The sequence below is a fragment of the Alexandromys fortis genome, unplaced genomic scaffold, assembly GCF_014885135.2.
Source record: "Alexandromys fortis isolate MF-2015 unplaced genomic scaffold, M_Fortis_MF-2015_v1.1 scaffold_158, whole genome shotgun sequence".
NCBI classification, from domain to species: domain Eukaryota; kingdom Metazoa; phylum Chordata; class Mammalia; order Rodentia; family Cricetidae; genus Alexandromys; species Alexandromys fortis.
In genome coordinates, this window is record NW_026068039.1 from 716,083 (window position 1) to 741,646 (window position 25,564).

At 41.3% G+C, this 25,564-nt stretch overlaps 1 protein-coding gene across 8 annotated transcripts in view; it reads left to right on the forward strand.

The window, feature by feature from the left end:
* Positions 1-2,036: 2,036 nt before the first annotated feature.
* The window catches only part of Paip2b (poly(A) binding protein interacting protein 2B), a 31,887-nt gene continuing 8,359 nt past the window's right edge, over positions 2,037-25,564 (forward strand). Inside the window, exons 1-6 of one of the 8 annotated variants that reach the window (XM_050165373.1) lie at positions 2,072-2,138; positions 2,482-2,541; positions 9,385-9,474; positions 12,149-12,252; positions 17,017-17,105; positions 24,969-25,116. In XM_050165373.1, coding sequence (XP_050021330.1) covers positions 24,979-25,116 — 138 coding nt within the window. In that variant the 5' untranslated portion in view covers positions 2,072-2,138; positions 2,482-2,541; positions 9,385-9,474; ... (1 more) ...; positions 17,017-17,105; positions 24,969-24,978. Of the gene's footprint in view, positions 2,139-2,481; positions 2,542-9,384; positions 9,475-12,148; positions 12,253-17,016; positions 17,106-23,907; positions 24,158-24,968; positions 25,117-25,564 lie in introns of those variants that run through there. The other 7 variants (XM_050165375.1, XM_050165378.1, XM_050165376.1 and 4 more) reach the window with 7 other exon arrangements.

The following is a 25,564-nucleotide window of genomic DNA, read 5'->3' on the forward strand; positions in this document are numbered from 1 at the left end:
AAGATAAGACAGATGATAGAATATTTTCTTTAATTTTTCCAGATACAAATAAACTAGATACTATAACTGCAATTCTTATTTAATAACTGTTTTGTTACATATAGTTTTATTATCTTAAAGTTAAAACCTTCAGCCAAGCAGTGGTGCTTAAATCCAGCACTCAGGAGGGAAAGACAGACAGATCTGTGTGAGTTCCAGGACAGCCTGGTATACAGAGCAAGTTCCAGGACAGGCTACCATGCTACAAAGAAACACTGTCTTGAAAAAACAAACAAAAATTTAAAACCTTTTTTTAAAATTAGACAAAAGGGGGAAATGTTGTGGAATAATTCTGTATGCTGTGAAAAGGTATTACTCTCATTGGTTAATAAAAAGCTGACAGGTTGGCAGTCAAGTAGGAAGTATAGGTGGGACAGAAACCAAGAATGCTGAAATGAAGAAGGGCAAAGTGAAGAATCACCAGCCAGATACAGAGAGAGCAGGAGATGAACATGCCATGTTAATAAAGGTACTTCCACATGGCAGAGCATAAGTAAGGAATATGGGTTAACTTAATATGTAAGAGCTAGTTAGTAATAAGTGTGAGCTAATGGCTGAGCATTTGCAATTAATATAAACCTCTGTGTGGTAATTTGGAAGCAGCTTCCAGGATGGGAAAACTCCACCTACAGACCTCCACACATACCCACACAGATTAATAAATACATAAATAAATAAATGTGTACATTAAAAAAATCCCTGTCTTAGAAGTAGATTAGGTTCTCCAAAGGTGAGAAAAAAGATGGGTGATAGACCTGGAGTATCTAGAGGGACCAATCAGGGGAAGAGATTCCCTGAGAAGGGATGAGGGGAAAGTTAATGTTAGACGATGAATTTATCCAATTATCTTCATTATCTTTACTAAGCCTATACTTTGTGTTGTGGTTTTAATTATCATGTAGTAGGTAGGAGAATGTATGAAGAGTTCCACTTTTAAAAAAATTATGAAGGTTTAAAAATATATGAAAAGTTGTATAAAGAGTTCCATTTTTTAAAAATTCCACTTTAATAAAAATTTATGTGCATGTGTATTTTACCTGTATGTGTACCATGTGCATGCATGCATGCATGCATGTGGCCAGAAGAGGGCGTAGAATCCCTGGATTTGGAATTAAAGGTCATATGGATGCAGGAAACTGAATCCATTCCTTATGCAAGAACAGATGCTCTTAACTGCCAATCCACCACTCCAGCCACCAATATTCTATTTTCTTTTTATGAACGTAATTCCAGGTTTTCTTTGTAGGTGGATTGCCTTGTTTTTTCTGAGACTTAGTCGCACAATATATCTCATATATCTCAGGCTGGCCCATTAATTTTTGATCCTCCTGCCTCAGTCTCCAGGGACTGAGGAACTCAAGTTTGTTTCTAAAAAGGCGGACGCCGCACTCTCCGTTCTTCCAAATAGTCTCACCTGTTTAACCTCGGGACCTAACACCGAATCAAATCCCTGCTCTACAGCTCTTAAAACTCAGCTGCAGCTAGACAGCAGAGGAAACCTGAGATACCCGCCTCCCTCTTCCTGAGTTACCAGGACAGGCGAGAATGCCTGCCCTCTTAGCCAACGGATGAAGCTGGAGCCGAAGTCATTGTAAACAAACCGGGAGTCGCAGCGTTTGGGCTGGGGGGGGCGGGGAGGGATGATTCATCCTAGGGTTGAAATTTAGGCGTGACCAGCGCTTTCCACAACCAATCACAGCTGGGAATCTCCAGCGAGGGCGGAGCGAATGGACAGATATTAAAACCAATCACCAGCTGGAACCTGTGAAAGAGATGGGCGGGCATTGTTTCACATTTAGACCAATCAAAACCAGGTAAGTGAGCGGCATTCCCTGATGTCCAATAGGTGGACGGGGCGGTGTCCGGCAGCCAATGACTGGTGCCAGGGGGCGGGGTGAGACGCGTGTGTGCGGCGTGGGGGGNGGGGGGGGGGGGGGCGGCGGGGGTGGGGGGGGGGGGGGGGGGGGGGGGGGGGGGGGGGGGGGGGGGGGGGGGGGGGGGGGGGGGACCTCGAGCGTTTGTGCGCCGCGGCTCGCGCTCTGAGGAGGCGGCGCTGTGCTGTGGTGCGGACCTCGGGGCGGCGTTGTCCGCGCGGCCAGGTGGGTTCGGGCGTCGGGACTGGACCTCAGGCCGCCCGGGGACACGCACAGCCCCGCTGTGTTTGGGCCTCTCGGGAGCGCGCGAGGCCCCTCGCCCTCTCCTCGCGGGCTGTCCGAGAACGCGCAAAGCCCCTTTCCCGGTGCGGCCCGGGCCCAGGCCGTCGGACGCTCTGGCACTCGCCGGCCAGCTTCTCCCACCTCATCCTCTTTCACCATCTTTGCTATGGCCCACCGACTCCGGCCGTTCCTCCGCTCCGCTGCCTTCCGCGCCTGTTCCCTGCGACCTCGGGATTTCAGCCTCTTTTTCCCCGGGAACTAGCATCTCTCACTTTGCTTCTTGTAGGCACCTGAAAGGGTGAAGGCGAGAGAGGCAGATGACGACGCTGAACACAGGCTCTGCAAGGTTCGGAACCGGAATGGGCTTGCTTAAACTCTTTCTGCCTCCCACCCTTTACGTGCCGTTTGATCACTCTCCTCTTCTAGAATCTTTGTCCCCAGAAAGTGCTTTTGCTCAGCACAGCTGAAAATGCAAGGGGAAAGGCTTTCCAACCGCAACCAATTTGAAATCTGTTACGTGGATGGAACGGGATTGCCTTTGACAGAGCTAGCCAAAGCATGAGTTTACTCTGTAAGGAAAGGCCTGGTCATGCCGGACGACCAGAAGATGAAGGACATGTGTGATGATCACACACAACCTCTGAGTGAATTACAGCAGCTCAGAGACAGCCTTCATTCAGCATGGTCGCTTTACAGAGGATCTGTTTGCACCTTCATAGTATGGCAATGTTTGGCGTCCGGTAGCAGAAGTAGCAGTTCCAGCCATATGTTTCTAGATGATCTTTTACATGGTCTCATACCCAGATAAAATGATGCCGGACATTTACTGGGAAGAAATTAGCTCATCACTTGTAATCTTGACTGAGTTTTAGAAGTTGAAAAACTACTGGTCGGTGGGGATTTTATTTTGGGAGCTGGAGGAAATTGAGTAGTACCTTGGGTAGAGAGGAAGGGAAAATATGAATACGTCATACATATCTGCACTGTTCTCATGGCGTTTTCATGACAATATCTGGAGGGTTTTTTTTTTTTTTTTTTCTCAAAAGAGAACAGTAAGCTGGGAGTTTAGCATCAGATTCGCTATGTTTTGGAGTTCGAAAGCTTTTACTGTTTTCCTTACCTGGCTCATAGCACATAACAATATAGTTTCCTGTGTTTTGCTGTGGTAAGATTTTTTAATAGAGAAAGAAGTAAGCCTGTTCGAGTGAATTAAAAGCAGTCTACTCTGAGGTGACAACATTGTCTCATGGGCCATATGTTAGAGCATTATTAGTGAATCACTCTGGAAAAACAGGATCCTAAAACTGGTGTAATTCATGTCAGTTATAGCGGTTGTCAAAGCCATGGGCAAACTGCAGGTCTCAGAGTTGGTCATGGTATACAATATTGTGTCTGCAGTGGAAAACCAAATGTAGGTATCATGTCTTTGGATAAATCTGTCCTTAGTGCTTACTTTTTTCAACATTTAAATGGTAGCTTTTGCTTCCAATTCCCAGAGATCTGACCTTGATCATAGACTTATTAGAGACCTATAAGCCAGGATTAAATGCACAGAGGGTTCTATAGTTCAGGGTGCAGGTTCCTCCGTGTTCCAGCCTCATCTTCCATTGCTCTGGACTCCTGAAGTGCATTTCCTTAGCCTACCTGGCCCCTGTAGATTATAATCGTAAATCCTGAAAACCATTATCCCGATAGATTTTTGTTCCCTGTATTTGCACAACAGGAAATGATTTTCAGAGGTGTGATTTGCCGGAGTTAAAACTCAAACTCTGGCCATTTAACCCCAACGCCAGAGTTGACAGCACAAAACTACCCTTTCCTGCCTCTGTTCTTTGGCCATCTCTGTGTGAGTTCAAACCAAGAAGGTTCACTCTTGCCTTACTTACCTTAGTTTGGGACAAGCACAAAGAACAGTAGACATGTGCTGCTATCTACATATCCATGTGTATGATGTCTTTTTTTTTTTTTTGTGACAAAAATACGAGAAAAACACCTTAAAAAAAGAAGAATTTGTTCTGGCTTACAGATTGAGGGGTACAGTGTGTCATAGCCGCTGGAGCTGGAAGGAGCTGGTCCCATTGTGTCCACAGTCATTAAGCAGAGGTGAATGCTCAGCTCACTTGGTTTTTCTTACCTAGTTTGGAATGCTGCAGCTCACATTCAGGCTTTCATATTTCCATGGTGAGTCTAAATCTAGTAAAGATAGCAGTGGTAATTAATCATCACACTGTGAATGACTTCAAAGGCACTGCCAGTGTTAGTTTAGGGGTTACATGCAAATTTTAGCAAATAAAAAGATTTGCACATAGAATTGTACTTGTGAATGATCCCTAGTCCTCATTTCATGGTATTCCCTCCCTCTAAATCTATTTAGAGCGATCCTTTGGAGTATTGGGAAATCTGCTCACTTATTCATTCAACTAATATTTATTAAGCACTTACTATAAGCTGTACTCTACTTGATAGCAAATGAGCTATAGATTAAGGTCCTGCCCTTTGGGTCTTGTATTTAAGTTAGAAAGATAAACAGCTAAGGCTTGTATAGGTTGAGATTAGAAATTGTTCTCATCTGAGTTGACACTAAGTGTACTCCTTCCTGCTTCAGAGCCGAGAAGACTTCCAGGCCGTTTCTATTCTTTCATATTTTTGAGCCTTTCTCCAGTAACTTGACGGGCAAGGGGAGTATGTATGTGAGCCTGTGAATATGAAGACCAGAGGTCAACCTCAGACGTTCCTTAGGACCTGGCCAGCTTTTTTGTGTGGAGAAGTATAGGATCTCTCTCTGGTCTGAAACTCAGCAGCTAGATTAGGTAGACTGGCCAGCATGGTTCCGGGATCTGCCCAACTGCCTGGGCAGGGCTGGTATTACAAACTCACACCACCATGCTTGCCTTTTTTAGGTGGGTTCTGGGGACCAATATCAGGTCCCCATGTTTCTAAGACAAGTACTTCACTAAGTCATTGCCTCATTTATGAGATATAGTGCTGACCTGTTCTTTGAAATCTGCATCTGCTGTCTACTAAGTGAACAGATGTGGTACAACTTGGACTTTTGAACCTGTGTCCTAATTTCAAGATTGATGATGTGTAGACACTTTTACATTTCAAGGGAGAGCATGCACACATTACTTTTGGTGATGGGGGACGAGTATAAAAGAGAATGGGAGATCATTTCAGCATCCATATTGTTTAAACCATAGTGCTTTCAAAACTATATAGGATAGTGGTTCTCAACTTTCCTAACACTGTGACCCTAAACACAGTTCTTTGTGTTGTTGTGATTCCTAACCATAAAATTATATTTTTTGTTACCTCAAAATTGAAACATTGCTACTGTTATGAATCGTAATGAAATATCTGATATGCAGGATATCCAGTATGTGACCTCTATGAAAGAGTCGTTTGACCTCCAAAGGGGTTGTGATCCACAGATTGAGAATCACTGATCTATAGCAGCAACTTGGCCATATCTAAGATACGATTTTAGTTCTGGATACCCACCTTCGCATGCTTGTCCCCTAACATTTTTGTTTTCCAAAGGAGACTACCTGATCTTTCATCTTCTAAAACGGAAGAGTCCTATTGGGCAGAATTTTGAGTTAAGCCAGGTTCTTGGTTCCTGATTTCCAAGTTTAACCTGTATATCATCTTTAGCTGAGGCGCTGAGTCCTGGTCTGGTCCCTAGTAGACAAAAGGGGTTGGTTTCATGTATTCTTTGTCTCACAAACAAGTATATTTGAATAGGATTCTGGATACAGTTACTTTTCTTCAGAGGATAACTGAGGGTCCTAGGACTTTGTGGGCTTCTCTTTAAACAGTATTTTACATATTAGATACTGTAAGATAAAGCATCTAGCAAAATGGTTGACATGTGTCAAATATTCACTATATCTTCTTCCTGGTGCTGCATCTAGTTGTATTATGGTAGAACTACTTGTTCATATGGCTTTCTTCCTTACTACATTGTGAGCTCTATGATAGCAGCTTCCACAGTTCTATCCTTCTGCCTTTGATGCTTGGTTGAGAACCTGATACATGGCAACTGTTGCACAGGTATCTGATCTGGGGACTTCGCAACTCTTCCTGAAAGGGAGGTGGGGGCAGTGGGATTACAGGCTTCCCCAGAAGGTGTTATGTTAATTCCCCCCCCACACACACACACCACTTCTTCCAATCTTTTCTTCTTCAGCACATAGACCATCTTTCTTCTCTGCTACTTCACAGAATACCACAGTTTACATAGCCATTTCCCTTTGGTGGGGAACATTGTACTATTACAAACAGCCGCACGCCCAGTTCATGCTCATACACCCTTGATCGAAGCCTCTGAAATAGTTCAGATTAGATCCCCAACTGGTTACATGTTCACACAGCTAAAAGTTAGCCACATTCCTAATTCTTATTATATATAGAAACATGAAGCAAGATTTCTTTGGGCAAAGCTTGTGTACACTTAAGGGATGTTTATGTATCTTATCAAAATGACTGAACAACACCAAAGATTAACTATTTCTAATTTTAAAGTGCATATATCTCTATGTATACACATAGCAAGTATAAAATAATTACTGTCTGAGGAAGGTGGCTCTATGTAGTGCTCTGTAAGCTCTCATTATTTTGTCTATCCTAATTTTTTGTGCTTTCCAATTTTTACAACAGTATGTACTGTTTCTGTACTTTAAAATTTTAATTGAAAATACCAATTCAAGTAAAGTAGAACCTATTCTTGTCCGTATGGTGCCTCTGTGTGCTCAAAGAGCACCTCTCAGCAATCTGCATGTTACTAATTGTGCCTTTAATTTAATTTAGATTGCATTTTATTTCTGTTTTACTTCACTTTATGTGGTAAATCAGTTGTTCATCTGTCTCGTTGCTGGTCTGTGAGCTCTATGAGGGTGTGTTTCATTATATTCTCAGCACTTAGTGTGTGATGTGTAGGAGAGTCCTAGGTAGTGACTAAACAATGTCACTGTTACAGACTGCAGAATTTAATACCTGTGTTAGTAAATTGTCATAGACACCTCAGTCCCAGCCGGACAGTTCTACATTCTCCCCCTAAAACTTGTATCTGCTGTAAGTTTCTGCAGTCATGCTAATTCATTTGTGCCATGCTCTCTGGCCGAGCCGTTTGCAGGGTTGTTTTTTTTCTTGAGTAATTTTTCATTGTTTACTTTTTATTTTTATTGCGATTTTTTTCAATATACCAGGCATACTCAGGAAACTTAATCATCTTTTCATATCTGTTCCTCCTGTACTTGCTAGTCTCCTTGAAATGCTGATTCAAGGTTTTGTCTATCTAGAATTCATTCTAGAAATGCGGTAGAGGTCTGAGTGCAGATCAGCGGGAGAGCCCACTTTCTGTATTATTTTAAGTGGTTTGTTATTGCACTGAGTGGTAACAGTAAATCCTGAAATCCCTTTGAAACTAAAAATGGAACTGGAGTGATGGCTCAGTGGTTAAGAGCACTGGGTGTGTTTCAGAGGACCTGGGTTCAATTCCTAGCCCTCACACTGTCTCACAAATAGCAGTGACTTCAGTTTCAGGGTATCTAATGCTGTCTTCTGTCCTCTATTGGCATCAGCCTTACATGGGCATTTTCTAAAAATCAGTATTGATTTCCGGGGCTGTCTCCAAAGTATCTGAGTTGTAATCTCTTAAGGTGGAGCCTAAGAGACTACATTTTTAGAAACTTCAATAATTGTATAAGTGTGCCTGTATGTGTTTGTAGACCAGAGGTCAGTGTTGAATGTCTTCCTCACTCTCACTTTATTTACTTGTTTGTTTGCTCATTGTTTACATAGTCTCTTTATGGAGCCCTGGCTGTCCTGGAACTTTCTGAGGAGATTATGCTGGCCTGAATTTCAGTCATGCATTTTACATTTTGAGACAAGTCACACTCACTATACATAGACTCACTGATTCCACTAGACTAGCTGGTGGTGAGTCCCCAAGGATCTTCCTGTTTCTGTCTCCCCAGTGCTTAGGTTACTAGTATTTTACATGAGTTCTGGGGCTCAAACTCAGGTCCTCATACTTGAGAACTTTGCTGACAAAGCCATCTCTTCAACCTAGTGACCTAAAGAAATTTTATATTAACATCTTGATGTTAAATCTTGGGTTAGATCGTGCTAGTCTCTTGTGAATTTTCACCAACCTGTAGAATAAGAAAAATGAGGACCTATTGTGTTTTTCATAAAACCAAATTCACATGGTTTATCAAATTGTCTTTTGCATTAAAGTGAGCCTTCCCTTCGTTTTTCAGTGCTATTATAAAATGACATCGATAAGATTTTTGTATTTTGCAATTTAAAAAATTTGTAAACCTGTTTTGCTAAAGATATTTCAAAATATTTCTGGTTTATGAGTTCCTGAAGACTGTAGAGTACCTCAGAAATGTAGCAACTCTCAGAAATGAGATCCTTTGGAAGGTGAATCTGTAGAGGCTCTAAAGTCTGTAAGGCCAGATGAGACTCAGTCTAGAAAGATGTGCTCTTTGTGGTATATAATACTCTGAAGCTCTAGGGCATCACTGTTAGACATGTTCATACTTCTAAGCAAACAAGAGTGTTTGTGCCAGGTGAGTAAATGAAGGCCTCGTATCAGTTAAGGTCAAGTTTTACTACCAGCTAAGTTCTGACATGAAATACATGACGGGGGGGGGGGGGGGCTAAATTTTTTAAAGCTTTTGGGATGTTAAAGTTGCCTGTAAGAGATTATAGGTGGGGGCTGGCAAGGTGGCTCACAGTTAAGAACGCTGGCTGCTCTCCTAGAGAACCTGGGTTTCATGGCAGCTCTCAATTGTCTGTAACTTCAGTTCTAGGGGATATAATACCTTCATACAGATATACATGTAAACAAAACACCAATGTACATAAAATAAGAATAAATTATTAAAAAATGTTTTTAAAAAAGAGATTATAGGTAGTCTGAAAGTATTAGCAATCACCAGATTGAATGTTAAGGGGTAGAGTGTATTGTAGTTTAAACATACTGATAGGTAATGGTGTTCCTTCCAGCTACCTCAATTCTCATACCAAATAGAATTTTTTTTTCTTCAGCTCCTATTCCCTGGCTATTTGCACTATTTGAAAAAAATCAGTTGGTTTTCATAGCTTTTCTGAAATTAAATGTGTAGTAATTTAGAGCATGGGTTTATCAGGTGAGGTGATAACATGCAATTAATTCCAGATGCCCAGGAGGCTGAGGCAGGAGCATGGCAAGTTTTCGGCCAACCTGGACAACTTAACAGGACCCTGTCCAAAAAACAAAACAAGCCAGGTATGGTGTCTCAAAAAACAAAACAAGCCAGGTATGGTGGTGCATGCTTTTAATTCTTGTACTTGGGAGGCAAAGGCAGGTCTTGTTCAAGGCCAGCCTGGTCTGCATCGTATGGTCTAGGCCAGTCAATGTTGACATAGTGAGACTAAAAGAAAAGTAAAACAAGCATCAGTATAGCTTCATAATAGGACACTTGCCTCCAGCATGGACTTCAGGAAAGAAAAATCTAAGCTTAAGTCAGGTTCTGGCACTTCCATGGTGAATTAATACCTCAGGCCAGATTGAAGAGCCTATGAAAGAATAGCCATCAAGTACTTGTAAGAACTGTAACTTCATTATTGTTCTATCCCCTGGATTTTGAGTGGTTCACTTGCTTTTTTCTATATTCTAAGTTATTGGGAGGGGACTTTTCTTATTCTAAAAGGTCTAGTGCAGTGGTCTCAACTTTCCTAATGTTTACAGCGACCCTTTATTACACAGTTCTTCATGTTGTGGTGACCCCCCCAACCATAAAATTTTTTCGTTGCTACTTCATAACTTTAATTTTGTTACTGTTATGAAATGTAATGTAAATATTAAAAAAAATATTTTTTTGACACAGGGTTTCTCTGTGTAACAGTCCTGGCTGTCCTGGAACTCACTTGTAGACCAGGCTGGCCTCGAAGATTCACCTGCCTCTGCCTCCCGAGTGCTGGAATTAAAGGTATGTGCTGCGCCACCACCCAGCTATAAGTAAATATTTAATATGTGATCCAAAGAGATCAAGACCCACAGGTTGAGAACTGCTGGTCTAGGGGAACTTGGCTTAAATGCTTTCTTCATGACTTTAGTTCTATTCTTACAGTTGACTTACTTAGTCCAAGGCTCCTGAGCAATTTTTCCCAAGGTCTTGAGGTGTAGTTCATTCCACTACTAAAGCTTTTTCCTTTATAAAACCTCCCTATTCCTGACCTATTTGTCTTCTCTGTGCTGCCATATAGGGAAGCACTCTCCTCCTTCCCAGAGAGCAGTTCTGCCAGACCTTGGCCTCCTGAACAAGATTCCATCAAATAGTTAACTTAAAAAGTTTGTCCCAGCCGGGAGGCAGAGGCAGGCGGATCTCTGTGAGTTCGAGGCCAGCCTGGGCTACAAGAGCTAGTTCCAGGACAGGAACTAAAAGCTACGGAGAAACCCTGTCTCGAAAAATAAAAAAAAAAAAAAAGTTTGTCCCACTTGAAATATGGCTCTTCCCAGGAAGCTTTGGTGTGTGTGTGTATCTCTTGTGTTTCTGTCTCATTAAAACATGTTTAGGCTCTCTTCTCCTTCTTAGTTATGACAGTTCTTTTTATTTTTCTTCTCAAAATTGTATCAGACACAATGGTCATTTGGTTGGTCTTGGTAGTATAGAATTCTTTGACTTCAGATGATTCCACTGTGGCAGCTTTTTTGTCTGGCCTTCAGCTTATGAGAAGATCATGGCCACTAAATAGTAAACAAAAACACATAAACATTTTGTAAAAGTCAGCTTTAAGTAGCTGAAACTGTCAGAAACAGATCGGAGCAGGGAGTCATCAGTTTTGCAAAATGCAAAGTGATCATATTCTTACCCTGAAAGGCACAGACATCCTTGAGAAGAGAGACTTGGAATACCAGTACATTCTAGAAATGACAGATATCAGCAAAACCATTTCTTGAGGGCCAGGAAGTGGGTGCACAGATGCATGCTAGAAGCTCACTCTCAGGAAATCTTCAAGGTTACAAGTAGACTATTCCTAATACAAATAATTTGAGTCCAATTTTCTTAGAGAGGTGATTACAGGGGAGATCCTGTAATCCGGTGCAGAACTGTCTTCAGACTCTAGAGTGGGGAAGAAAGACTCTTAGCAGAGATGTCTTCAGACTTCTGTCGCTTCATTTCTGACAGTTCTGCTTTTGTTGTCAGTTAACATTAGAGACTTGGTAAGAAAAGTAACACTTTTTATGTGTAATAATTGCCTCAATTTTTTATTAGTCTTTGTTAAAGAAAAAAGACATTGTTTTAACAATGGTATATTTCTTTTTGGAGTTAAGCTAGAGAAATCAGGATCCCTCTGCTGACCCCTATTTGATGTTTTCTGAAAAGATGATTTACTGCCTTCAGCTAGGGAAAATCTGAAGATGGATCTGGGTACAATCTTGTTATTAAATATTGGTAAATCTTTTCTCCCTTTGGAAATGCTTTTAAGTGTGTTATGGAGCCTACTGTGATTTTTGTACATATTCAATAGGATAATGTCATAGAACATCTGTCTTTAGGGCATTGTTTATGAAAGTCTATGGTCTGTTAATAGGCATTAGGTTAAAAAATGAAATAAATAGCTAGTTGTGGTGGTGCACACCTTTAATTATCAGCACTCTGGAGGCAGAGGCATATAGATCTGTGAGTTCCAAGCTAGCCTGATGTTTGTAGTTCCAGAACAGCCAAGGCTATATATATATAGAGAGAGAGACCATATCTTAAACATACAAACAGGTATATGAGTCTGGTTGTGCAGTTAAAATAAAATAACTTTGACTGACTATTTATAAAGAACATGAGTTTTATTGCTTATAGCTCTGGATGTTAGGATCAAGGCAGTGTGACAGGTTTGCTTTTCTTGTGAGGCTGCCCTGTTTGCAGGATGGCACCTTTTATCCTCTCTGCTGTTCTCACAAGGTAGAAGACAGAAGGGTGAGAGAGCCAGATGCTATGTGGAACTCCTTTGAAAGCCCTTAATCCCACTTGAAAGAGGAGCTCCCAGGCCTCGTCCCCTCCTCAAGGTGATGCTCTTACTATTGTCATTCTAAGTCAGCACCTGAATTTTGGATGAGTTACATTCACATCATAACAATAATAAACTAATAGATAAAAATAAAAGAAATTACTAAATTAATAAAATTAGGAAGTATTTGGTAAATCGAACAAGACTTCTTAGCTATGTATTCCATGACTGTGTGTGTGTGTACATGTAAGCATATATAATCACATATGTGCATATGTAGAGGCCAGAGGTCAGCATTAGGTATCTTTCTCAATTGCTCTCCATCTTTTTTTTTTTTTTTTTTTTTTGGAGACAGTGTCTCTCACTGAACCTGGAGCTCTTTGATTTCCCAAGGCTGACTTGCCAGCAAGTCCCAGAGATCCTCTTGTTTCCACTGCCCTAGCCCTGCATCTGGCTTTTTTCCATAGGTGTAGGGATTGAATTCAGGTTCTTACTTACACAAGTACTGTACCCACTGAACCATCTGTCCAGCACTTCGTTATGAGATTTATTTGTTTCAAAGCTTTCCTTAGACTAGTATTTAAAGAATGTTAGTTTGAGAATTGTTGTAGAAATTAAACTAATTAGAATTTCTGTTCCACATAGAATTTTGCCACTGTATTAAAGGAATGGCCTATAGTCCTCTTTAGGCTTTTTTTTTTTTCTTTCCTTTTTGATTTTTCGAGACAGGGTTTCTCTGTTTCTATTTCTTTAGCAGTTATAGGTCTATTTAATTTGCTTATCTGGTCTTGATTTAATTTTGGTATGCGATATTTATCCAAAAATTTCCTTTAGGTTTTCTAATTTTATGGAGTACAGGTTTTTGAAATATGACCTGATGATTATCTGGATTTCTTCCATGTCTGTTGTTATGTCTCCCTTTTCATTTCTGATTTTGTTAATTTGGATATTCTCTCTCTGTCTTTTGGTTAGTTTGGATAAAGGTTTGTCTTTTGTTGATTTTCTCAAAGAACCAACTTTTTGTCTCACTGATTCTTTGTATTTTCTTTGTTTCTATTTTGTTGATTTCAGCTGTCAATTTGATTATTTTCTGCCGGTCTAGTTTTCTTGGGTGAGTTTACCTCTAAAGTTTTCAAATGTTCTGTTAACTCATTAGTGTGGGATTATCCCAGCTTTTTTATGTAGGCACTTATTACTGTGAACTTTCTTAACACTGCTTTCATTGTGTCCCATAAATTTGGGTAATTTAGGAAGTCTTTATTTCTTCCTTGACCCATTCATGATTCAGGTGAGCATTGTTTAATTTCTATGTGTTTGTGGGCTTTCTGGAATTTGTGTTGCTGTCGAATTCTAGTTTTAAGCCATAGTGATCTGATAAGATACATGAATTTATTCCAATTTTTTTTAATCTGTTGAGATTTGTTTTGTTACCAAGTATGTGGTCAGTTTTTGAGAAGGTTCCATGAGGTGCTGAGAAGACGGTATATTCTTTTATGATTGGATAGAATGTTGTTTAGATGTCTGTTAAGTCCATTTGAGTCATAACATCTGTTAGTTCCCTTATTTCTCTGTTAATTTTCTGTCTGACTGATCTGTCCAGTGATGAGAGTAGAGTGTTGAAGTCTCCCACTATTAGTGTGTGGGGTTTAATGTATAATTTAAGCTTTAGAAGTGTTTTTGTTTTTTGTTGTTGTTGTTGTTTTACCATATGAGAGTGCCCTTGTATTTGGGGCATAGATGTTCAGTATTGAGATTTCCTCTTGATAGATTTTTTTTCCTGTGACTCATATAAATCTCCTTTTTTTTGTCTCTTTTGATTGATTTTAGTTTGGAGTCTATTTTGTTAGATATTAGGATAGCTACACAAGCTTGTTTCTTAGGTCTATTTGATTGGAAAATTTTTTCCCCAACCCTTTACTCTGAGGCTATGTCTCTCTTTAAGTTTGAGGTGTGTTTCTTGTTTGCAGCAAAAGGATGGATTCTGTTTTCGTATTCAATCTGTTAGCCTGTGTCTTTTTTATAGGTTAGTTGAGTCCATTTATATTAAGGTATATTAATGACTAGTGATTGCTATCTCCTGTAATTAAGTTCATTGTTGGTGATGTTAATTTGTGTGTTTTTCCCTTTGGGATTTGCTGCTGTGAGATTATCAATTGTCTGTGTTTTTGTTGATGTAGCCAACTTCGTTGGGTTGGAGTTTTCCTTCTAGTACTTTGTGTAGGCCTGGGTTTGTGGCTAGGTATTGGTTAAATTTGGTTTTGGTATGGAGTATCTTGTTTTGTCCTTCTATGGTGATTGACAGTTTTGCTGGGTATAGTAGTCTGGCCTGGCATCCATGGTTTCTTAATGTCTGTATAACACTTGACCATGGCCTTCTGGCTTTCATTGTCTTCAATGAGAAGTCAGGTGTAATTCTGATAGGTGTGCCTTTATATGTTACTTGGCCATTTTCTTTTGCAGCTCTTAATATTCTTTTTTTATTCTGTATATTTAGTGTTTTGATTATTATATGGCAAGGGGACTTTTTTTGGATCCAGTCTGTTTGGTGTTCTGTGCTTCTTGTATCTTCATAGGCATATCTTTCTTTAGGTTTGAAAAGTTTTCTTCTATGATTTTGTTAAATATATTTTCTGTGCTTTTGAGTTGAACTTCTCCTTTTTCTATAACTATTATTTTAGGTTTGGTCTTTTCATGGTGTCCCATATTTCCTGGATATTTTGGGTTAAGCTTTTGTTAGATTTAATGTTTTCTTTGACTTATGAATCTATTTCCTGTATTGTATCTTCGGCTCTTGAGATTCTCTGTTCTATCTCTTGTATTCTGCTGTTTATGTTTGCATTTGTGGTTCCTGATCGTTTTCTCATGATTTTTGTTTCTATAATTCCCTCGGTTGTCTTCTTTATTGTCTCTATTTCAGTTTTCAAGTCTTGGATATAGTTTCTTTCATATGTTTTTTTCTTGGTTTTCTTTAAGGGATTTACTGATGTCTTTCAGTTTTTTGTCTCTTCTTCCATTTCTTTGAGGGGATTTCTTATTTCCTCTTTAAGAGTCTCAAACATTCTCTTGAAGTTATTTTTAGGTCATTTTCTTCTGCTTTACCTATATTTGGTTGTTCAAGTCTTGCTGTTGTAGGGTCTCTAGATTTTACTGATGTTGTGTTACTACTCTTTGTGTTCTTATTTTGTCTACTCTTCTTTTTCTCTAATTGGTGAGTTTGGGGCTGTCTGTGATTCTGATGATTAATCTTCTAGGTGCCAGTGGATCAAAGGCTCAGATGGTTGTTCCTCATGTTACACTCAGCCCCACGGTTTTTGTTACCCCTTTAGTCACTCCATTTCCTGGAGGTCGCTCAACTCTCCCAGGGTTTGCTGTCTCAGTCTTGCTCTTGTCAAGTTGCCAGCTCAGACCTTTTTCTGTGAATGTCCCTGGTCTGGATCTGCTCCTGCGGAGGTCCCTGGCTTGGGGTTGGTCCTGCAAAGGTCTCTGGCTCCAATCTACTCCCTTGGAGGTCCCAGACACCAGTGCGCCCAGACCCACAGAGGGCCTGGCTCAGGCCTACTCCCTCAGAGGCCCCAGACTCATGCTCAGACCTGCAGGGGTCCTGCCTCAGGTCTATTCCCTTGAAGGTCCCCGATTCCCTGGACTGCAGCGATTCCCTGGACTGCAGCGATCTCTGACTCTGACCCACTTGTTCAGCAGTTGTTCCCCTGTACCTGCTGCTGTGGAGTTCTGTCTCAGGTCTGCTCCAACCCAGGTCGCTAGCTCAATCCTGCTCTTGTGGAGTTCACTGCCTCAGGCCTGCTCTGGCCTAGGTAGCTTGGCCTACTCCTGTGGAATTTATTGCCTCAGGCCCACTCTGGCCCAGGTCTCTGGCTCAGTTCTGTTCCTGTGGAGTTCGGTTGTCCCAAGCCTGCTCCAGCCCAGGTCCCTGGTTCCAAGCACTAATTCTTTACGAAATAAATCTTGGATCTTCACAACAGCTGGCAGGCCCAGTCCGCCACAGCACTCCACACCATCCAGGGCCACTTCCTTCATCTTGGGACTCACTGGGACGTCCCTTTTTTATGTTTTTTTTTTTTAAAATTTTGAGATAGTACCTCACTACGTTATTCAGTCTGATCTTGATGTCACTATAGTCCCTGCAGGCCTTGACTTTTCAATCCTCCTGCCTCAGCTTCCTTAATAACTGGGATTACCAGCCAGTGCCACAGCCCTGACTTTGTCAACTTGTAATTATAAGTAATTACAGGACAGTTGAGTTTTCTGTCTTTTTGATAAGCACATTAAGAGTGTGTTTGTGAGTGCTGTTTTGCATTAAGTGGAGAGTATTGGAGTATTTATGTCTTGTAGTCAGAATAGGAAGGCCTAACAGGATAATTCCATAGTTGTTTTCTATTAAAATCTAAACCACCTCTCATAAAAATGGAAATATGGAAGATAAAATCATTCTAATTAGAGGGTGTCTGGGACTTAGTTGTTCCATCTCTGAATATATAGTCTTCTGATAGCCCCACCCTACAGAAAACAAGCCACCATTCCTGCTCTTATTTTTCCAAAGCCCCCACCAAATTTATACTTAGTGAAGAAAGGCTTTGTTGAATATGAGAGGAAAAGCACATAATATGAAGAAAATATGACGTAAAAGAAATTCTACATAAAAGACTGATGAAGTTGTGTGTTATTGTTTATTTAAGACAGTGTCTCATTTTGTAGCATAGGCTTGCTTCAAACTCATGATCTTCCTGCCTCTACAATGCTGGGGTAACAGTGGGAGCCATCACATCAGTTATAAATCTGTTGTTGTTTTCTTTTGGTACTACAGATTGAACCCTAAATAGTATGTGGCTGATTCTGTCACCTGAGAAGATGAAGCAGGTGAATTTCAAGTTCAAGGCCAGCTTGGACTTCAGAGTAAGACCCTGTCCCAAAAAATGTGTGTGTGTCCATGCAAGTATGTGTATGGGTATGACCCTGCAAATAATTAGGAGAAGCAAAAAGAGTAACCAGGGAGCTGGAATTTGATAGGGCACTTTGGCAGCTGTGTTGCAGCACTACTGCCACAAGTTGGAGTGTCTTATGTGGCTTGGCAGTAGATGATCTCCCTCTACATGCTCTTCCTCTCTCTTCCTCTTGTTCTGATTCATTGCTCACCCTGCCACCATTTATTACTAGTATGAATTCCACCTGTTTGGACTTTAGATCATGGGAGTATCTCAGCTATTCAAAAGTAACAGTTGGGCCAAGCATGGTGCTTCGCACCTTTATCCTAGCATAGACAGGAGAGTTCAAGGCCAGTCTGATCGATATGGTGAGTTTCTGTCCAGCCAGAACCACAGTAATAGTAATAGTAATAATAATGATAGTGACGATGAGGATGATAGCAGCAACATATCCTCCTGCTTTCCCAGGACCTAGACGGTCCTTTATTTCTTCTGTCTTTACTAGAGCCTCTTACTGTCACTTAACATGCACTGACCTTATCAGTGTGAAGATAAAAGTTTCTGTCAACCTCTTGACCCTCTAGATTCCACAAAGTCCTGCTACCTCCTTTGGCAGCTGTCTCTCAATGTCACCTGCTGGTTGTTCCACCACCTTTTGACCTTGCCTCTTCTTTCTCTTCATGGAGATTGCTCTCATTCGGTTATTAAGCATCCTCCATGCTCTTGCCTTCTATAGACTCCTCAGCTGTTTCTTGTTCAACCTTTCAGCAATCTTAAGCATCCATAGGCACTGTCTGGGCATGCATTAGTGTGTCTAATAGCTGCTGTAACAAAATTACTATAAACTGATAGCTTAAAACTGATTCTCATAGTTCTGGAGGCCTGCAATCTGAAACCAATATAGCTGAGCCCCATAATCCCTCAGTGGTTCCAGGGAAGGCTTTATTCTTGCCTCTTCTAGCTTCTGCTGGTTATCAGCCCTCTTTGAAGGGGATATCACTCTGGTCTCTGCCTCCCTGGCCACATTACCTCTTTCCTCCTGTCTTTCTGCAATCACCCCCTCCTTGTGTTTCTTCTACAGGAACACTTACTAGAATTCACTTGGATAATTCTAAATGATCTCTTTGTCTCAGGGGCCTTCATTTAATTACATCTACAAAGTCTCTTTTTCAAAATAAGAAAGTACTGCTTCCAGATTAGGATGTGGACTTACCTTTTAGGGGGCCTTTTACTTATTCTAGTGCACTGTTATTATCTGGTCTTAGCTCTCAGCTGCTTTTCAATTTCATTTTAATGTTGTCTTCCTCTGCCTCAGGTGCTGACACTTCAGGGCTGGGTTCTTTTTTTCATCTCCTTTGCTGTTTCTCTTTAGATAGTGTATTTAATTACCATTTATATAAATGACTACTCCACTTGTCTATGTTTAGCTAGACTTCTATTCTTGCTACATATAGCCAGGCTATATAACATCAACACTCAAGTGATTTGGAGGCACTGCAGATTTACCATGTCCACAGTAGAGTTCATCACATTTCTTAACTATTTCTCTCTCCCCTTCACCATCCAAGAAAGGTTTGCTTTTTTCAGAGTTCTATAGCCAGTGAATGACTCCTATCCACTTGAGTCCTTGGCAATTCTTTCATCCTGACTTTCCACACCTAGTTCAACTCAGAAAACCATCAGATAGTTTGGGATCTGCTATTTCTTCTTTTGCTGCCACCATTGTAAACCAAACTGCACCAGGGTTCGTGTTAGCAGTCTTTCAGGGCTCATCCTGTACTCTCAGCTCTACTCTAGTTTCCACACAACAAACAGAATTTAAGCCATTTTACTTTGTGACTGAGAATTCCTTATAATGATTTCTTTTGATTTTAATATAAAGCCCTAGATATTTCTTACGGTCTCAGATCCTTTTAAGTACTGGCCATGTTTGCCTTTCCATATCATCTTTTTCTTCTCATCTTCCTTCTGTGTGCTCAGCTGTCTTCTTTGAGTTTCCGAAAGTGTTCTCCTGGATGAGTCTCTGAACAGGCTTTTCCCTGCTCCTCCTCATTGGTAGCTTAGATCCTTAGGTTTGAGTAAAATTGCCCATTCCTAGATTGAATAACCCCCACCTTGAATGTTCAATTAGTCCTTTTTACTTCTCCATTTATGACACAAACTACAATAATTCTTTTTTAAGACAGAATTTTGCTACAGGCTGGCCTAGAACTCATGACCTTCCTCCCTCAGCTTCCTGGGTGCTGGAATTATAGGCATATGCCACCATACCTGACTCATAATTATTTTTAATTGTTTACTCATTTCCCTTTTGAGAGAATGTAAGTACCACTAGGGAAGGAACTGTGTACATTGCCAAAACAATGAGTATCCTAAATAGACTTAGATGTTAATGAGCAAATGAATTTAGCTAAAAATCTGAGTTGCTAAAATGTAATTTAAAAGGGTCAATTTGGAGCTGGGTAGTGTGGCTCACACCTTTAATCCCTGCATTCAGGAGGCAGAGGCAGGCAAATCTCTGTAAGTTTGAGACCAGTCTGGTCTATAGAGTTCCAGGATAGCCAGGGGTACACAGAGAAGCCTTGTCTTTTTTAAATACGGTGTGTGTGTGTGTGTGTGTGTGTGTGTGTGTGTGTGTTTGGAATGAGAGAGAGAGTCAGACAGACAGACTGTCTGACTCACTCACCGTGTATCTCTGGCTGGCCTGAAATTTGCTATGTAGAACAGGCTGGTCTTGAACTTGCAGAGATCTGCCTTCGCTGCCCCCCTTCCCTGGCCCTGTGCTGGGATTAAAAGCATGCATCACTATGCCAACTCAAAATCCAATTAGCCAGCCTGATTGGAGTAATGAAACTAGAAACTAGAATAACATATGCGCAAGTGTTGGCATGTGCACATGCATACATTTTGACATAGGCTCACGTGCAGCCCAGGCTGGCCTCAAATTTCCCATGTAGCCAAAGATTATCTTGAATTCCTAATTCTGTCTATTGAATTTACAGATGTATAATAATACTGCACCTAGTTTTGTTTTATGTGGTGCCAGACTGTGTTAGAAAATATAAATCACTTTCATTACTTTTTAGTATATTTTGTTAATAGTAACCCATTCAAAAGTCCTAAATATTCTTCACAGAGAAATTGTGACCATGGACATGATTCAGGCTATAGCTTCTGAAAGCCAGGGACACTGCTCAGTTAGTAGAGCATTTGCCTGGCATGTAAGAAGCCCTGGGTTTGATTCTGTAGTACATGATAGATGTATGCTTGTATATATGTGTATATGCATACACTAAATTTGGTTCAGAGAACAGCAGGTTTGGGCGTAACTATATTGATCTGGGAATTATACAAGTTCAGGGTGTTGAATTGACAAAGCATGTATTTTTAAACTGCCCTAGATATATTAACAGTCCTGTAGCACATTGTGGCTGGGAACTGAGACCCCTATTTTAAACTCTTGACTGTGGACATTCGGGTCTTGTGCAACCTTCATGCCCCTGCCTCCTGTGGACTGGGTTGCACACCCTGCATTTACTGTGCTTTTCCAGTTTTATCTGTAATGGAGTTGGCATTTTCAGTATGTTTCATGTTGATGGTTTGAATGTAAAGTGTCTTCCAAAAGGCTTGGTCTCCAACTGGTGTCACTATTGAGGTAGTTAGATCACCAGGATACTAACTTCATCAGTGAATTAATCTGTTGTTGAGTTTATTGATTATTGGGCTGTTGGGTCTTAGAGGAAGTCAATCACTACAAGTATGCCTCTAAAGGTTTTTGATGTTAATCCCTATAGTCCCTAACTTGCTTCTCTCTGTTTCTTAGATGCCATGAGGTAAGCAGCTTTCTTCAACCATCCCTTCTGCATTGATGTGGTGCAGGACTCTGTGGTGCAGGACTAAAACAGTAGAGTCAGTTGGCAGTGGTTGAAACTGTGAGCCAAAATAAATCTTTCCTTTTCTAAGATGTTGGTCAGATATATTGTGACTACATCAAAAACTAGCATATTTCAGATGCAGAGGAAGAATAACTTTATTGTTCTTGGATTTTCATAGTGCAGTACAAACCCAGACAAGATGTGAAGTCAATCTTAAGTAGGGTCTAATCTTGAAGCACTCCTTAGGCTGCCCTGCTTCATACTTTCTTGTTACTGCATAGCTACTTAGGAATCAAAGCAGCAGATGTTTACTGTGTGGGTGAGGACTCAGGGAGCAGCCTAGCCCTGTGCCTCTGCCTGAGAGTCTCTCGTGAAGTTGCAGGAAGGCTGTTAGCTGGGTCTGTGCTTAGTTAGCAAAGTATGATTGTGGGAAGATGTTCTTCCAAGCTCACACAGAAGTGGCTCACTTCCCTGTTACACAGGTAGCTCTATGGCATGACTGACGTCATGGCAGATATTCTGATTCTTTTTTTTTTTCTTTTTGGGTTTTTTGAGATAGGGTTTCCCTGTAGCTTTGGCGCTTGTCTTGAAAACTAGCTCTTGTAGATCAGGCTGGCCTCAAATTCACAGAGATCCGCCTGCCTCTGCCTCCCAAGTACTAGGATTAAAGGCGTGCACCACTACCACCCAGCGATATTGTGATTCTTAATCCTCATTGTGAAACTGAACTTTTTTTTTAATCTCTGACAACTCTGGACATATTTTGTTCATCTCCACTACATTAGACTTTCACAAGAATTTGCCTTGGTGTGTTGAAAAGGGTCGTGTTAAACAATGCAAACTGACAAAGCGGAATGGCCAGAAGCAGGTCAATGTTGAAGTGTTTGGGTGGTAAACTGGGGAAGAGCTGTGAATAGAATGTTGCATAAAACTGGGTTGGAAGTCAGTGATATTAGGGGTAGTGGTCCCACATCACCACGTATCTTCCCCACATTGAAACATCTATGTGCCTTCCAAGGAGCTGCCATCTCCAGCAGAATCTTCTGTTCCCAGCCAGCTACTAAACAAAGTTAGGGACACATTAAGGTACCAATTCACACTTCCCCAATAGTGTGATTCTTATACTAACCCATAACACAGAAAGGTGGCTTAACTCCTCATTTAGGTGCCCTCCCTGGCCATTTCGCTGTGTGAAACTTCTTAAATTACAGTTGAGGCTGGAGTGGTAGCACTTTGGTAGGATATACCCACCATACACTGACCCTGGGTTCACTCTCCAGCTCTGAAAAAAAATTAAATATTGTTGGATAGATTATGTCTAGTTAGTCAGAATATAGCTGTGATAGTACTTTGATTTTAAGCACTCTACATTTATATGGTTGTGTTATAGTTATATAGATTGCTGCTGTTTGAAAAAATAACTTTGCACTTAGTGGAAGCTGCAGGTTGATTGTAAAGTACAAATCAGTACTGTGAGCACTGAGAACTGCAAGAATTGTTTCTGTGTTTTTCTTTTCTTGAAGTATTTATGTTTAGTTCTACAACCTGATGATACTACAGGAAAATGAACTTGGCTTCTACTACTTTGTGTTTACAGCACAGATGACTTCTATGATCTCAAAATGTATGTGTGTGTCTCCCTCCAGAAAGTAGTCTGCTCTGCAGCAGAAACCAGCTGGGCAGTTTAACTCTGGAACTGTCTACCTAGAAGTAATGTCAGATCCCACAGATTGAGAGCTCAGTCCCAACACACAGCTTCCTCGCTTCAGACACCACTTGAAATTTCTATGACCAACTGACTGTCAGTTGGGATTCCTAATCCCCCATCCTTGGGTTTAGCTTACTGGTCTGCTCACAACTCAGGAAAATACTGATGTTGACTAGCTTAGTCTAAAAGATTTTTTTTAAAGATTTATTTATTTATTATGTACACAGTGTTCGGCTTCCATGCCTGCAGGCCAGAAGAAGGCACCAGATCTCATTCCAGATGGTTGTGAGCCACTATGTGGTTGCTGAGAATTGAACTCAGGACCTCCGGAAGAGCAGTCAGTGCTCTTAACCTTTGAGCCATCTCTCCAGCTCCCTAAAAAGATATTTTGTAGAAGACAAATATCACAGTGTTTGGTGTTAAATGCCTGCAATCCTAGAATTGGGGAGGTGGAGTCAAACGATCCAGTGAGTTAGAGATCAGCCTGGTCTACCTAGCCAGTTTCAGACCAACCAGAGATACATAATGAGACACCTATTGCAAAACTGAAGACAACAATAAAGAAATAGATAGCCAAATGAAGATAGGTAGGATTCCCGTCCCTGTGGAGCTGGGGTCCCTGCTCCCAGGTCATGAATGATTTCTTAATCACTTTTTTTTCTTCCAGTTTCTCGAGACAGGGTTTCTCTGTAGCTTTGGTGTCTGTCCTGGAACTAGCTCTTGTAGACCAGACTGACCTCAAACTCACAGAGATCCACCTGCCTCTGCCTCCCAGTGCTGTGATTATAGGCGTGCGCCACCACTGCCTGGCTCCTTATTCACTTTTCTACAAGCTTCCATGTGTTCAGCTCTGCAGAATGCTCCGAACCAATCCTCTTTGGGTTTGTTATAAAGGCTTCATTATAAAAGCATGATTGAAGCAGGATGACCCTCTAACAGTGTGACCAGACAGAAAGGGTGTGGTCTAATGCTAGAAAGCTGTTTAGGGAAACCCAGCAGGGCCTGTCTGTCCAGATTCTTCTTGGCCTCTGTGCAAGTTTGTCCTCCCAGCTATGGGCAGGACCTCTACTGAAATGGGGTTTATGATCAGTCTACAAGATCAGATTTGTTTATGGCCAGCCTGATATAGAAAGAGAGGCAAAGCTCAGAATATATCTTTGTGTTCTATACTTGTCTAGGGGGAAGAGAAGTGTTAGTTTCTATGACCTTCTATGAGGAGAAAGGGGCAGAAGATGACTGTGGTTTCTGAGGCCTAAAGCATCTCTGCATTACAAGAGACTGTCTGGGGCTGGAGTGCAGCTCTGTGGAAGAATGCTTGTCAATGTGTGCAAGGCCCTGGGTTCTGTCCCCAACACTGGAGAAAGAAGAGATGAATAAAGGATTGTCTTCCACCCTTACTAATACGTTTTCTGACGCTGCCTACCCTGCCACCCCCGCCCAGTAGGTGTCTCCACAGATGCAACTCCCTGGTGGATTCTCCAGAGATGGAGGCTGGAGCAGCTGTACACCTGAACTAAAACAGGGAAACTAGATAGGTTGTAGACGAGGGGTGATGATGTGTCAGCCACAAGCTGGGTTTGTGCCCAAGTGTGGTCAATAGCTGATCACTTTAGGCAACTGGCAACTTTAGAGGAGGAAGCTGCAGTAGCCACCAAGAATGTGAAAGTGGACCTCTTGGTGCCTTCCCTTTGTTTGGAGAGTCTCTGAGTGGGCACAGTTTGGGGAGAGAGGAATGGGACTTCTCAGACACCATGACTGTGGTAACTGTTATAAAAGAAAACGTTTAATTGGGTAGCTTACATTTTCAGAGGTTCAGTCCATTATCATCATGGTGGGGCATGGCAGCATGCAGGCGGACACAGTGCTGGAGCTGGAGCTTCGAGTTAATACATCCTAACTTGCAGGCAACAGGAAGTAGCTTGAGTATATATGAGACCTCAAAGCCCACCTCCACAATAACACACATCTTCCAGCAAGACCATACCTCCTAATAGTGTCACTCCCTTTGGGGAACATTTTCTTCCAGACCACCACACCATTGTGCCCCACTACTCAGTTATTAAGGAACTATACATCTGTATAATTGGTAACTATGTGATTGATGTCATATCATTTACAGACTAACAGTAGTGTTCATTTTCATTTCAAATTATTGGCCTACAACTTAAGAAGCTTCTGGAAAGATCTGGATTTTTAGATTAAAATTTCCTTAGTCCTTATCTTCACTTTTTGTCTTCTTTTATCTGTTTAGAATCTCCATAATGAATGGATCCAGTGTAGCAGGTACATCACCCAGTGTGAAATGCAAAGAGGACCAAGGGTTAAATGGACATGAGGAAAAGGAAAACCCATTTGCAGAATATATGTGGATGGAGAATGAAGAGGATTTCAATAGACAGGTAAGCAAAAGTCACTATCCCCGTGAGATACTGCAATCTTTTACTGTACTTGTAGGAACAGGGTGGTTCTTCTAGGGTTGATAAAGGCCTAACACACTCAGAGAGTCAGGGGTTCCAGATCTTGGTAGCCAGAGGCATATAGCTCAAGATAGAATCTATAGCTCTGGGTTCTAAGTCAAGGGCCTGACCCTCAGGACTTAGTGCCATCCTCTGCTCTTAAGCAGCAACAATCAGAGCTAGCCAGGATTATAGCTCCTAAATCCTCCCAAGCCCTCAAGGACCTGTAGTCTCTCCTTCCCTCTTCCCTTCCACCCCACCGTCCTTCATTGCCTCTGCTGCTTGTGTGGAGTTCTTCCCTGCTCTCTCACCTCCACTGACATTGCTGCTACTGTTGTCAAGTAGGGGCTACTACTGCAACACTTGCTGACATGCCCTTGTTGCTGTTTGT